This window comes from Miniopterus schreibersii (genome assembly GCF_964146895.1).
Source record: "Miniopterus schreibersii genome assembly, chromosome: 15".
Lineage (NCBI taxonomy): Eukaryota > Metazoa > Chordata > Mammalia > Chiroptera > Miniopteridae > Miniopterus > Miniopterus schreibersii.
The window spans coordinates 15,641,180-15,653,873 of record NC_138115.1 but is presented as its reverse complement, the minus strand read 5'-3'; the positions used below and the strand labels follow the sequence as shown (position 1 = coordinate 15,653,873).

Sequence of the window (12,694 nt, the reverse complement as noted above, 5' to 3'; positions counted from 1 at the left end):
AAACGCGTTAGACGGTTGCGGTTTATATGCCTTCTGGACAAAAGGAAGGGGACGGAGGGTCTGGCCTGCAGGGCGGGTGGTTGCCCCCGTCCTTGCTGTCTGTCATACGTGCCTCACGTGAGCTCAGGTCGGGGGCAGAGGATATGCTGAGACTCTTCCAGAAGCAGCCTTTCCGTCTGGATTCCCTGAGGCGGGAGAGGGGGAGGGCCAGAGGTTCTTTCTGAATCTTTTGTTTCTTAATGAACAGCTTAAAATCCATATCCCGAAAGGCACATTTTGGGGTGGCGGAACTTTGGTCCCCTTCACTGGCTTGTCGCCCTGTTAGGCCCGCGTTTGTCGGTGTTCGTCCCTGCCGCCCTTGCCAACGCCCAGCATCACTCGGTTCCCGCGTCTCCCCCTCAGTGAAGTTCCTTTCCATTCTTTCCCATAGAATTACCCTTTACGACTATCAGGCCATGTGCAGGGCCAACAAGGAGAGCAGCGACGCCGCCCACGGCCTCCTAGATGTAAGTACCCGGCCACCACCCAGAAAGCCGCCGCTCGTGTCTGTCTCCGGAGGAGCCCATCTCTGCCTTTGGGGCAATCGAGTTACCTTTTTCAGAACCAGGAATGTTTAAAAAAGTGTTTGCTGATCTCACCGGTTGAGTAAAATCACCTCGGTTTAAACCCAAATTCAGTGATTATACGAGAGACAGACGGATACAAAGTCTCTGAAGGATTAGTGCACCAGCCCCCTTTGGATGGATAGGAAAGGGGAGGAGTTTTGAGGATTCGCTTATTCTTATAATAAAAGGGAATTTGGTTTGGTTCAACAGACTTCTCCCTTTGGGTTTCTAATCGAGCTGTTAGCCTGTGAACAAATTCACATTTCCATGATAGGGTCTCCCCCCTAACCCTGCTGCTGCTGACTTTCAGCATCTCTTCCCTGGAGCTGTTTCCACGGCTGATGTCACAGTTGCGGATCCATCAGCGTAGTTATAGTAGCGTTAGAAAGTGGCTTTCTGACGGCCAGAAATTAACTGCTATGATATACTCCCAGTTGTTGTTGTTGTTTGTTATTGTTTTTAATACTCACCCCGTCATTAGAGGATATGTTTTTATTGATTTGAGGGGGAGGGGGGGAGAGAGAGAGAGAAACATTGATGTGAGAGAGGAACATCAATCCCTTGCCTTTGTACACACCCCGACGAGGGATCAAACACACAACCTGGGTGTATGCCCTGAACAGGAATAGAGCCTGAGACATTTCGGTGCATGAGACGATGCTCCAGCCAATTGAGTCACACCAGCCAGGGCTACTCCCAATTTTAAAATACAATTTACAATGTGCAAGCAATGTAAGTTTGGCCACCAGTAACTTGAAAACACTTACAAAAAAACAAAAACCCAGATATAGATACTTCAATATAGTCCAGCATATGCATATAAACATAACCCCTATATGTTGTTATTATTTTGTAAATTCCAAAAATTAACCTAAAAGTTGGTTTGAAACACAAAATTTAACAGTCATTTTGGTTTTAAAATACAAATACACACCTTCTCATTTGCAGATGGACAATCTTGCAAGGGGATATTTAAAAAACTAAATATTTAACATGGGTCTCATACCCCGAGGGCCCAAGAAATGACTCAAAGCTAGAAAACTTTTGAGAGGCAACTAGGAACTAAGAATTGGACCTTTTAAAAACACTGCTTTTTAGTGAGAATCAACCTTTCTTTCCCAACTCAACTTCCCTAACCTAAGCGTGACTATTCCCAGACTGAAAACTTTCCCAAGATATGTTTTCATCTTTACTCTTAAAAGCTCAGTGGCTTTACCTTTCTGGCTGATAATGCATTTAAAAATTTCTAATCCTGTATTTACATAGTCCATTTGTTTACCCCTCCATGGAGCCTGTGTCCAGCAGGACACGCTGGAGTGCCCCCCACACTCCCAAACACCCCGGCCTCAGGGTGAGCTGCCCCTGTGCCTGCCCCTCCCCACCTCCAAAGCCCCCTCAGTCCCCTTCTTCACTCCCTCCTCCCAGACTCACACCACCGAGGACCACGGACATGTCACTATCCATCCCGGCAGGTACAAAGGCACAGAGCTGTCCCATGGTCTGACCACCTGGGCCATTTGGAAGGAAAGACGATATTTTTGAAGCCCTAAGAATTGTAACGGCGAAACCACGGGACTGCAAGGTTGCATTTGGTTTTAGGAAATACTTAATAGCTCCTGTCCTTATCTGACCCTTCTCCTGAGGGCTCTGAGATTCAGACACGCCATCAAATCAGAGCAAGAGATCCAGTCGGAAATCTGAGTGGGCTGGGAGCAACCCCAGTAGATTTATGTTGTTCTGTCTATTTCCTCGTTGGCTAGAAATAGGGAAGTTTGGAGAATGGTTTGGGGTATATAAATTGGTTCTTGTTTTATTTAAAACTGGATACCTCCCCCCCTTTCTAGTCCTTATCATCAGAATGCTTAGAAGGCAGGATTAAGCAGACCTCACTTAAGAAACCAGGATTTGGAATTTCAATGCTCTGATATCTAAATGCAACCACAAAGGATTCCGAGAGTTTTCTGGACCTGCCATCTGGAGCCCAGGCTTTGCCAGTGTCTTTGCCTGTCTTGCAAATCTGCCCACCGCTCACATATCTGACATACCTAGGTACAAAGAACTGACTGAGGGGGAGACTGGGTATTTTCCAGAATCCAGGAAATTGAATTATCCACATAGGAAATATCACAGAGTAAACAATCCCACTGCTTTTTTTAATTAAAATATTCTGAAATAAAGATTAGGCTGTCAATGCCTTCTTTTATAGAGTGAAGGGGATTTTCTGCAAGGATAAAATCACATGTTTATATGGTTATCATTTTTTCAAGTCCAAATATGTAAGTGTGAGAAAAGGCAGCTTAAATCCTACATAATTCATGGGCTGCATTAAAATCAAGTACATGCAATTTTTGCTTATTTCCACGAATGACAGACAGTGATGGCAAACAGGGACTCACCTTTCCTTTCTGAGCAGCAGCCCTGGAAATTACCATTTGAAATTAGTTATGTGATTCCAGCCCCTCAGCATTAGGCTGCGAAATATTAGCCCCCAGAGAGTAAAGGTTTAAGCATCCTTTGCTGAACTTCCGTTTTCCTCCCAGAGATAACCCCTGTATTAGATCATGTTTATTTTACTTGTAAATCACATCTCACTACAGGGCAGTTCAAAGTTTTAAAATGTTAGTGTTGGGATACAATATCCAACCATTTTCTTCTTTCAGCTAGAGCGCCACTGGTTTTTAACATGATATCAATCTCTCTTAAAAAATAACAATTGTCTTTATGTAAAGCCTTAAGTTAAACTACAAATTTTGTGTGTCATACACTTTGTTTGGAATGACCTGACTTCTTCTCTTCAGCCTTATAAAGCCTTCCTTGCTGCAGTAAAATGGATCATGACAGAACTTGTCTTGTAAGTACAATCGCTACATTTAAAATGCGTGATTGCTTTTCTTGTGTATCATTAAGTGAAGTGGGAGACTGTACTTCATGCTTTCAATAACCATTAGATTCATAACACTCTTCGATAATTTCATTGAAAACCTTGAAATACTGAAAGCTGAGACCAAAAATTATCTTTTATTAAGTTATTCATGGTCACCGCTTATGCCCTTGTGTCACTGTTTAGCAGACTAACAGCTTGCAATGCACAAACCAAATTTATTTATTGTGGTTACTGTTAAATTTAACATAGCTGCCTGGCTGTTTTTAATGCAGCCTGGGTGGGCTGTGGTCAGAAGGACAAATTGCCGTGGCTGTCCACTGGGCTACGTGGGACGGCCTGTCGTGGTCAGGGTGGGGCCTGTGCAGTCAGCGCCACGGGCCGGGGGCTTTTCTCAGGTGAGATGAATTGTTTACCCGGTCAAACTGCCATCCTGTCTGGAGGGTGCTGGACGCATCTATGGCTGAAGTCAGATTGGAACGGCACAGAGATGAGAGGCTCGACTTCCACACGAGACTGGGCACAGCACAGAAACACTGCAGCACACGGAAGGAGGAATTCCGTGGATGGGCGTGGAGACCAGGTCTCCAATGCCACACCCGACTCTCATTCTTATTTTCCCCATTAAGTTCCAGTTCTGTGGGTTTAGCAGGTTTCTTGCCATTGGATGACCAGATATTGTCTTCTCTGTTGCTTTAATGGAACCTATATTAATTTAACAATTAATGAATTCGATTGGGGAGTAAGCTTTGCATGTACATAAGAGGCAGAAAATACTGGAACAGATCACAGTGGGATTTTGATTGTGAGTTGCTACAGAGAGTAGCCATGCGCCTGAAAAAGAAACGGCTGAGTTTGGGTCAGTCTCCATTCATTCAGAGGAGGGTTTAGGTTACTTTTGCATACTCTAGGAGCAATTGAGAAATTTCGATTTTTTGAATTCACATTGTAGTCTAATTTCATAAAGAGAAGTTTGTCCCATCTGCCCCTACGCGTGCTCACGCACACACACACACACTCGAGTCACACACATGTCTGAACAAGTTTGCATTGTAGTGTAAATTTTGAAAGCTGCTTTTATTGCTGCAGATCATAGTCTAACAGAGAATGCTCTACTTGTATTTCTGAACCTAGGCAGGGGAGGCCCTTTAGAAATTGACTTTTTTGTTACTATTAAGCCTCATCTGAGGATATTTTTTCCATTGATTTTTAGAGAGTGTGGAAGGGAGAGAGGGAGGGGAGACAGACAGAGAGAGAGAGAGAGAAACATTGATGTGAGAGAAACACAGCAATTGGTCGCCTCCTGCATGTGCCCCAACCTGGACCAAGGATCGAACCTGCAACCCAAGTATGTACCCTTGACCAGGAATCAAACCCACAACCCTTGGGTGTGCGGGCCGACGCTCTAACCAGTGAGCCACACTGGCCAGGGCTAGAAGTTGACTTTTTACTAGGACTTGGACTAAAAACTATTTCTGCCTGTAAAGCAAACTATTTCTCAGCAGAGTCCTGAGTCTAGGTAAACCTGGTTTCAAGGTCTGTTTGGCATTGGTGATAAAGTAGCCTTTCACAAATAAGATAAAGCCCAGTGAAAGTTCGGTGGTGACCGAACCCACCACGTCGATATCTCCAGATTTCGATGCCATTCTTTCAAACGAGGTGAGCAGTGCTGGAAACTTGATGTCACTGTTCCATTCAGGGTGTGGATGACCGAGTAACACTGGACTTTCCTATCACCTTTTAGGTTCCTGGTGGAATTTAACCTCTGCAGTTGGTGGCACTCAGATATGACAGCTAAAGGTAAGCAGCCGCCTGGCCTCTGTTTCCCAGCTCAGAGGGCCGAACCCTGGGTTCACCGGCTACTTCTCATCAGGGATGGGCTCATGTGACACCGCTCAGGACAGAGTGATGAGCTGTCAGCTCTGTCAGCTAAAGGCACCCTTTGTGCTGGGCTCAGAGCCATCCAGCCTGACAACAGTTCCACGGCCCTCACTCAGCCCATGTTGGACATGCGCTTTGACCTGTTTCCTTAACTAAGGCTTAGAGGCCATGCATTGCCCAGGTGACGTCTTCAGGAAGCTCAGGGCTGATGCTGAAATCTAAGGGAGACAGAGGCATTGCCTTCTCAGGCTGAATGAAAGAGAATGACCCTGTTCTGTTTTGTTTTCTTTTTTACAATTACCTTCGTAAAATATAACTCTAATCACATTACTTTTCCTGCCCCCAAACCTTCAATGATTTGAGCAGTAATTAGTAGAAACTCTGAGGGGCATGAGTTGTAGAATTAGGTCAGTATGCACTTGAGTCCTGGCTCCAAGATTAGCCTTTGACAAGTTAGCTGGTCTGGCTCAGTTTCCTCACAGTGAGAAAAATAGGAAAGTAATAAAATAATATTTATAAATATTTATCTCCTATCCTGTGCGTGTGTGTGTGTATCTAATGGTGAGATGAATCATGCTGTATGCTGGGCACAGAGACTGGAATATAGTGAGCTCTCCAACAGTGGTAGTTGTAATTAATTCATGATCATGGCGATGACAGTGTGGCCACCACAGTGATGACTAGTTGAGTCCCCTGCAAAGCCAATGCCCTTTAATGAAGGCTGTTTCCCAGTCGTCTCCCCAGCTGCCCATCCACTGGCTGTTTCTCAGATGCACTCTCCCCTTTCCTGTATGTATTTATTTATCTTGACTGGTTTTTCACCTGGGATGCCAGGCATGAGCAAACTGCTACTATTATTATTTTAAATTATCTCTCATTTAAAAGGGGTAGATTAGTGACACATCAGCCTTCCCCCAGATGCTGGATATATTTCAGTCTGACATTCCCTCTCCCTTCCCTTAAGACCCCAGGTAGTGAGGATCCCCTCAGCTCACGCACTCTCCAGCTCTCACGCACCCTTATTGCCCCAGTTTGTGTGTTTCACACTAAACTAGACTTTCTGAATGGCCGGAGCTGTGCCTTCACCACTGTTATTCCTTAGCACCTAACTGGTGCTTAGAGCATCGTTGGTGCTCAATCTTTGCTTACTACATACCCTATTTTTTTGCCAGGTATGACCATTATAGTCACTGTCATGGTAACTTTGTAACTTACACATAGGCCCATTTAGTCTAAATTCGGGAACTCGCTAATTTCTCATTAGGATATGAAATGGAGCAACCTGTGCAGAGTTCCACGCATGCGTTTGCCAGCGGAGAGCGGCCTCTGGCAACAGTGAACCTGACCCAAGTGTGTTTGGTCCGGCTCTGTCCTGGGAAGCTGATGGCCCAGTGGGCTTTCACCCACACACACTGTCAGGTGACCCTTCGGGCCTGGGCATTGCCCCTTCCTGCTGGGTTGGTACCATCTTCAAATGACAGCAAGGGCTCATAATCCCGCCTCTAGAAACCTGGCCTAAAGAAATAAACTGAGATGGGAACAAAGGATTCTACGTAGGCTGACCATCACCAGAGAACTTAGGATTGCAAACACCAGCAAACTCCTTACAGATGAACAACAGGGACATTTTAAATAGATTGCAGCTCATCCACAGAAAGGCACAGAAGACTTTTTAAAAGATTCTGTTTCTGAAAACCTTTTACCGGGTTCAAAAATGCTTGTGATATTAAGTACTATAACAAGAAAAACAATATACAAAACTGTATCTACCCTACCAAAAGCATTCAGTAGTGGGAAGGGAGAGTGTAGCCTTAACCAGGACCAGCAGTCAGTATGCAACGGCGAATCAGGGAACAGAGGCTGAAATGTGAATCAGGAAGAGAAGATTCCCATGCTCCCCAAGGAAACGTTTCCTATGGCATGAGCCCACCTTGACATAAAATGGCACATGATCTGGAAAGGAGACATGAGAAGGAACCTACTTACTGGGTGCTTATCTTTTTTTTTGAATTTTCTTGTTAGACTCGCTTTTCCACAATTTTACGACTGGGGGTAAGAAAAGATAAATGGGATTAAAAGAGAGAAAAGGAAGATGAATAGAGGCTCAGAGAATGGCTTGCAGTTTGGGTAAAGGGCTTCTGCCTCTGCAGCACCGGAGCCGGGGACAGATCACCCCCCCCCCCAGTCAGACCGAGCTCTGGGGGTGGTTTCAGCTAGAGGTTAGGTGCCCGGTTAGAGCCAGGCCGCCTTCCTCTGCCACTCGCTGCTGTGAGCTTCTGGGCGAATCCCTTGGTCTCTTTAGGCTTTGACCTCTCCGTTGGCCTATGGACAACAGTAGACATAACTTGGTCATGTCTGCTTTAGGCAATATCATGAGCATTGAACGGCAGGTGGGCGGTCGGCAGAGCTCCCGCTTTGGGTGGTGGTGAGTTTTCGGCTGAGGGCCTGGCTCTTCCTTCGGCGTGTGCTCAGCGCAGAGGGCACTGGCTGGTTGTCTTCCCTGGTTTACTTTCTGCCGTCCCTCCTCAAACCGGGTGCCTGCCCCCCCCCGGGCCGAGGGGCTCTGACGGTGAGGGTGACGAGGCACTCCTTCCTCATGCCAGCCTCCACGCCCACTTCGCCCTCTCCCCTGGCCCACTTTCCTTCCCCACACCTGCCACCACAGGCACCGGCCCAGGCTCTGGTCCTAGTCCTTCGGATTTGAGTCTCTGTTGAGGACCAGTCACTGTGATCTTTGCCTAAAGCAGTAGTTTTCAAATTGGGAGGTGTTTCCCCCCACAGGTCATTGTAACACCTGGAGACATTAATGGTTGTCACAACTGGGCATGGGGGGGCTACTCACATCTAGTGGGTAGAGGTCAGGGATGCCGCTGAACACCCTCCTACAACAAACAACCACTGACAACAAAGAATTAGCTGACTCAAGATGTCAATACAGTAGTCCCTCCTTATCTTCAGGGGACATATTCCAAGACCCCCAATGGATGCCTGAAACCATGGAGAGTTCCAAATCCTACCTATACTATGTTTTTCCTATACATGCATACCTACGACAAAGTTTAATTTATAAATTAGGCACATTAAGAGATTAATAACAATAACTAATAGTAAGATAGAACAATTATAACAATACACTGTCATAAAAGTTATGTGAATGTAGTGTTTCTCTCTCTGAGAACCGAGATGGCTACTAAGTGGCTACCGGGCTGTAGCACATACAGGTAGGTGCACCTGACACGGGATGATTCATGTCCCAGGCGAGACGAAGTGGGGCGGTGTGAGTTCAGCACACTGCTCAGAACACTGTGCATTTTAAAACTTATGAATTGTTTACTTCTGGAATTTTTCATTTACTATTTCAAACTGCCGTTGACCGCGGGTAACTGAAACCACAGGAAGTGAAACTGCAGGTAAGGGGGGATGACTGCGTTGCCACTGCTGAGAAGCCCTAGTGTAGACCAAGGGGCGCAGGGGAGGGGACGATGGGCTTTGCACTCACGTTGGTTACAGAAACGTGCGCAGGTTCCCATTCTGAAGTTTCATAGCCCCTCTCCCCTGCTCCCCTGTCCACCAGCACCAACCGTGGACAATTTTTAGCTCAGAGGAATGCAGCGATGCTTCAGTTCTCTGTTTCAGTTTTAGGAAGCTTTACAAAAGGATCCTTAATAGATAAATCCGAGTAGCCACACTCCATTGCCACACCGTGAGGCCTTGTCAGGTAATTACATCGTTGAGACGTGGTACGCTCGTGTGCAGAGCTTTTCCATTCCCAGAGAGCTGATGCTAGATTACCTTCACGGCCCTTCAGCATACCTGAGAGGAGGGGACCACTAGACTCCGTCACTGAGCCTTTCTGAGGCACCTAAGTCAGACAGCGAAGAGAGAATGGGCTCAGACCTCAACCGAGAGCTGCCACCTCAGCTGACAAAAGCCAACTGGTCACTTCAGCTGCTGCACACGGACTGTCCCATTCAGACCCAAAGCCCTCTGCTGGGCATGGCTACACGTTTGCCATGTTATAGTTGAAGAGACAGAATCAGAGGGTCAATAAACTCCTCTATGGGGCTCCTGTCACGTGGGGGTGTGTGTTAAATGTAAATCTTAGACCCAGTGTAAGGAGAGAGAAGTTTCAAGGGCATGACTACACTGCCTGGTACATTCTAAATGTACCATTCCCTCACGAGCTCAGGACCCCAAGCTGAGACGTGCATCTTTGTTCAGCTAAAAATGGAATCCATAATTACACTGTTTATCTGCTTCATTTCCTTAATGAGGGGGACTGTGGAAGCCCATTTCTGCCTGAGCACCACAAAGGTATCATTTGAGCAAAGTTGCACAAAGAGAATGGGCTTGCTGGCACCCGGTTATGAATGGGGGTGCATTCAAGACACAAAGGGAGAGGAGAGCTTTTCAAGTGGCAACTCTGTCCATCCCCAATTGTCTGCACATAATTACTGTGAACCCAAGTCAGTTATTCTCATCAGGGACAGTTGTTGCTAAGGGGAAATTAAAGATACTCAGTTCTGTGGGGGCGTCGTTACAAGCGAGTGACGGGTCGTGGGGGCCTCTGCTATAGGTGTGCAGTGGACGTGGGCTGGGAGGGGGAGTGGTGTGATGGCAGAGAGCGTAGGAGGCTCCAGGATGCGGCCGCGGTGTGTTTCTGGGCGCCACCACTTTCAGCACTGTGACCTGGGGCGAGCTCCTTCATTTCTCTGAGCTCCAGATTCGCCGTCGGTGCTCAGGGCCCGGCGTGGTGTCTGACAGGTGGTGAGCATGGAGTGAGTGGGCTGCCAAGGTGGCAGTGGTTTTGCTGGGTCAGTAAATAATGATCATGAGGAGTAGTCACCGTCTGTGGGACTCAAGGCAGGCTGTGTCTGCTTCCTGAACCCCAGTTTTCCCTCCTGGGAAGAGAATCGGCCTAGCTGAGCTCCATGACCCTTGTGTCCCTACACCTTTGTAAGAGTTAAAGCAGCCCTCATTAGGATGCAGGAGGCCTGAGTTATTGGTTTGCAATTTCATAGACAAATAGTAAAGACTGGTGTTTTCCAGAGTATTCCAGACAAAGAAAGGTCTTCACAATAAACCATGTTATTTAGATTAAATGTGGCTGTGGTTTTATATGATAATTTGTGCGTTTCCCAAAAGCACATCAAGCAACCTCCAGCCAATCGATAGTCACGCTGCGAACAGACTCAACGGTTTATCACCACATCAGTTTGGGTTCCCTACAGTTGTCAAAGGACCAAACATTTCATCTCCAGAAAGGATCAGAGCCGAATGAGTCTTGCCATTGAACTTGCTGGACTCATTCCATTGCAACTGGGCCCAGCCAATTAGAATTAGGGATGGTGCGATTATCGGGCTTATTTGAATCATATGTGCTGCCTATCTCAGCCTGTCCCAAAGACCATTCTTCCTTGCGTTCAGTGGCCAAGCTCCACAGGGCAGTTAAACGTGTATGTGCGGAGCCAGGGAGCTAAAGTTCAAGGTTTGGCTCTGCTACATACTTCACTGGATGAATTTGGGCAATTTTCTCAGTCCTCTCCTCTATTTACTAATCTGCAAAACAGAGATAACAATTGTGTCTACCTAATTGTGTTTTTGTGTGTGTGTGTGTTTGTGTCTTGTCTTACTGTTAGATTAATCCATGGAAATCTGGTGCATATCAATTTCTTAGTAAGTTCAGCCATTACCATCAATAGGTTATTAGATGCCATCTGCTCGTGTCGTCTCCACTTATAATCTGTGCTGTTGTTTACATAATCTTTATTTCATTTTATCGAACTCATTTTTTTTTACATTTAAATAATGTAATTATTGAAATAGAACGTCAGTATCACTTGCCATACAGAGAAAGGAATTGTACAAATGAGAACCATGAAACTAAAAAAGTGTCACCAAATTGTAGCCAGATACTCTGAGCTTTATGTGTGGCCTCCCGAGGTAAAAAGAGAGAAGAGCAAATGAGAGAAAGGTGGTAAGAACTCCCGACCGCCAAACAAAGAGGCCCTCCTGACAAGATCAGAGGCAGTGAAAAAGACGGGAAGGGAATGGTTCCCACCAAGGGCCTCTCTGCTGTTACTGTGGGGCTTGGGCCACCCAAACTCACCTTGCCTTCCACTGACGGCGGGCAGTTGCCGTTAGGGACTGAGGTTCTCACATTTCTTTTGTCAGTTTTATTCAGAGAATCATTCACTATCCAGGGAGGACGTAATGACACTCTCTGTGCGCTGGCACTGCAGGGCACAGGGGGACAGACAGTGTCTGGGTCCGTGTCCTTCAGGAGCGGGACAGCTACCAGCTCTGTACTCTCAGTGGACTCAGGAGTCAGGAAGGCAGCCATCCGCTGGCCTTTTCTAGCCAAAGGATTCAGTGAAATGACATGTGCAAGAGTCATGGGGGCAGTAAGCACGGGCACTTCAATAGCATTCCCAGTGTGCCAGCCACTTTCCATTGTTAATTCGTTTGATCCTCAAACAACCACGCGAGGTCGGTACTGTTATGCCCATTTTGCAGATGAGGCCGTGAAGGTGTAGAGAGATTACAACATCATCTGAGACCACACAGCAGTGGCAGAATACACAACCCAGAGTTTGTTCTTAGCTTCTCCACAATTAGCCCAACTCCTGGCATGTGGATGTGACTCTCTACCAGCTAGCATTTCGTGAAGGTTGTGTGTGCGTCCACGCATGTATGTGAAGTGTGCACGTGTGTCACTCTGCTGAGAACTATAGTGCTTAGGTCATTTATTCCTCAGAATGACCCTGCGGGCTAGCATGGCCATCTCCTCTTGCTGGTCGGTGTTCTCAGTGGTTAGATCATAGGCCTGCTCACTGAAGGGTCGAGGGGTCAATTCCCAGTCAAGGGCTGGTACCTGGGTTTCAGGTTCAATCCCTGGCCTGGGACAGGGTGAGTGTAGAAGGCAACCCAGTTTATGTCTCTCTCTCTCTCTCTCTCTGCCCCACCTTCCCTCCCTCCCTTCCACTCTCTCTAAAAATCAATGGAAAAAATATCCTCCAGTGAGGATTAACAACAACAAGAAAAAGCTAATTATGAGTCTTCTTTCTTTTGTTTTAAATAGGAAAAAACTACAGCGCACTACACTTCAATCACAAACACCGAATTAATTTCCTCAAAATAATTAAAGCTCAGTGAAAAGTCTATACTATAAAAAACGATCACATCAGGATATAAATGCTTAGAGCTCGGCTCCCCGATCATCCAAGGATTATCATTGTTACTAAACGATTGTTCTGCATTCACAACCCGGTGATGGTTCACTTAGTGCCAGAACCGCCCAGTTGGACATTCCACAAAGCGCCTGCCC

At 46.5% G+C, this 12,694-nt stretch overlaps 1 protein-coding gene across 2 annotated transcripts in view; it reads left to right on the top strand.

Moving 5' to 3' along the window:
• Nucleotides 1-12,694, top strand: part of CACNA2D3 (calcium voltage-gated channel auxiliary subunit alpha2delta 3) — a 768,096-nt gene that overhangs the window by 707,467 nt on the left and 47,935 nt on the right. For both annotated transcript variants that reach the window (XM_081159441.1, XM_081159440.1), the window contains 3 exons: nt 431-506; nt 3,404-3,456; nt 5,231-5,286. In XM_081159441.1, coding sequence (XP_081015567.1) covers nt 431-506; nt 3,404-3,456; nt 5,231-5,286 — 185 coding nt within the window. The remainder of the gene's footprint in view (nt 1-430; nt 507-3,403; nt 3,457-5,230; nt 5,287-12,694) is intronic.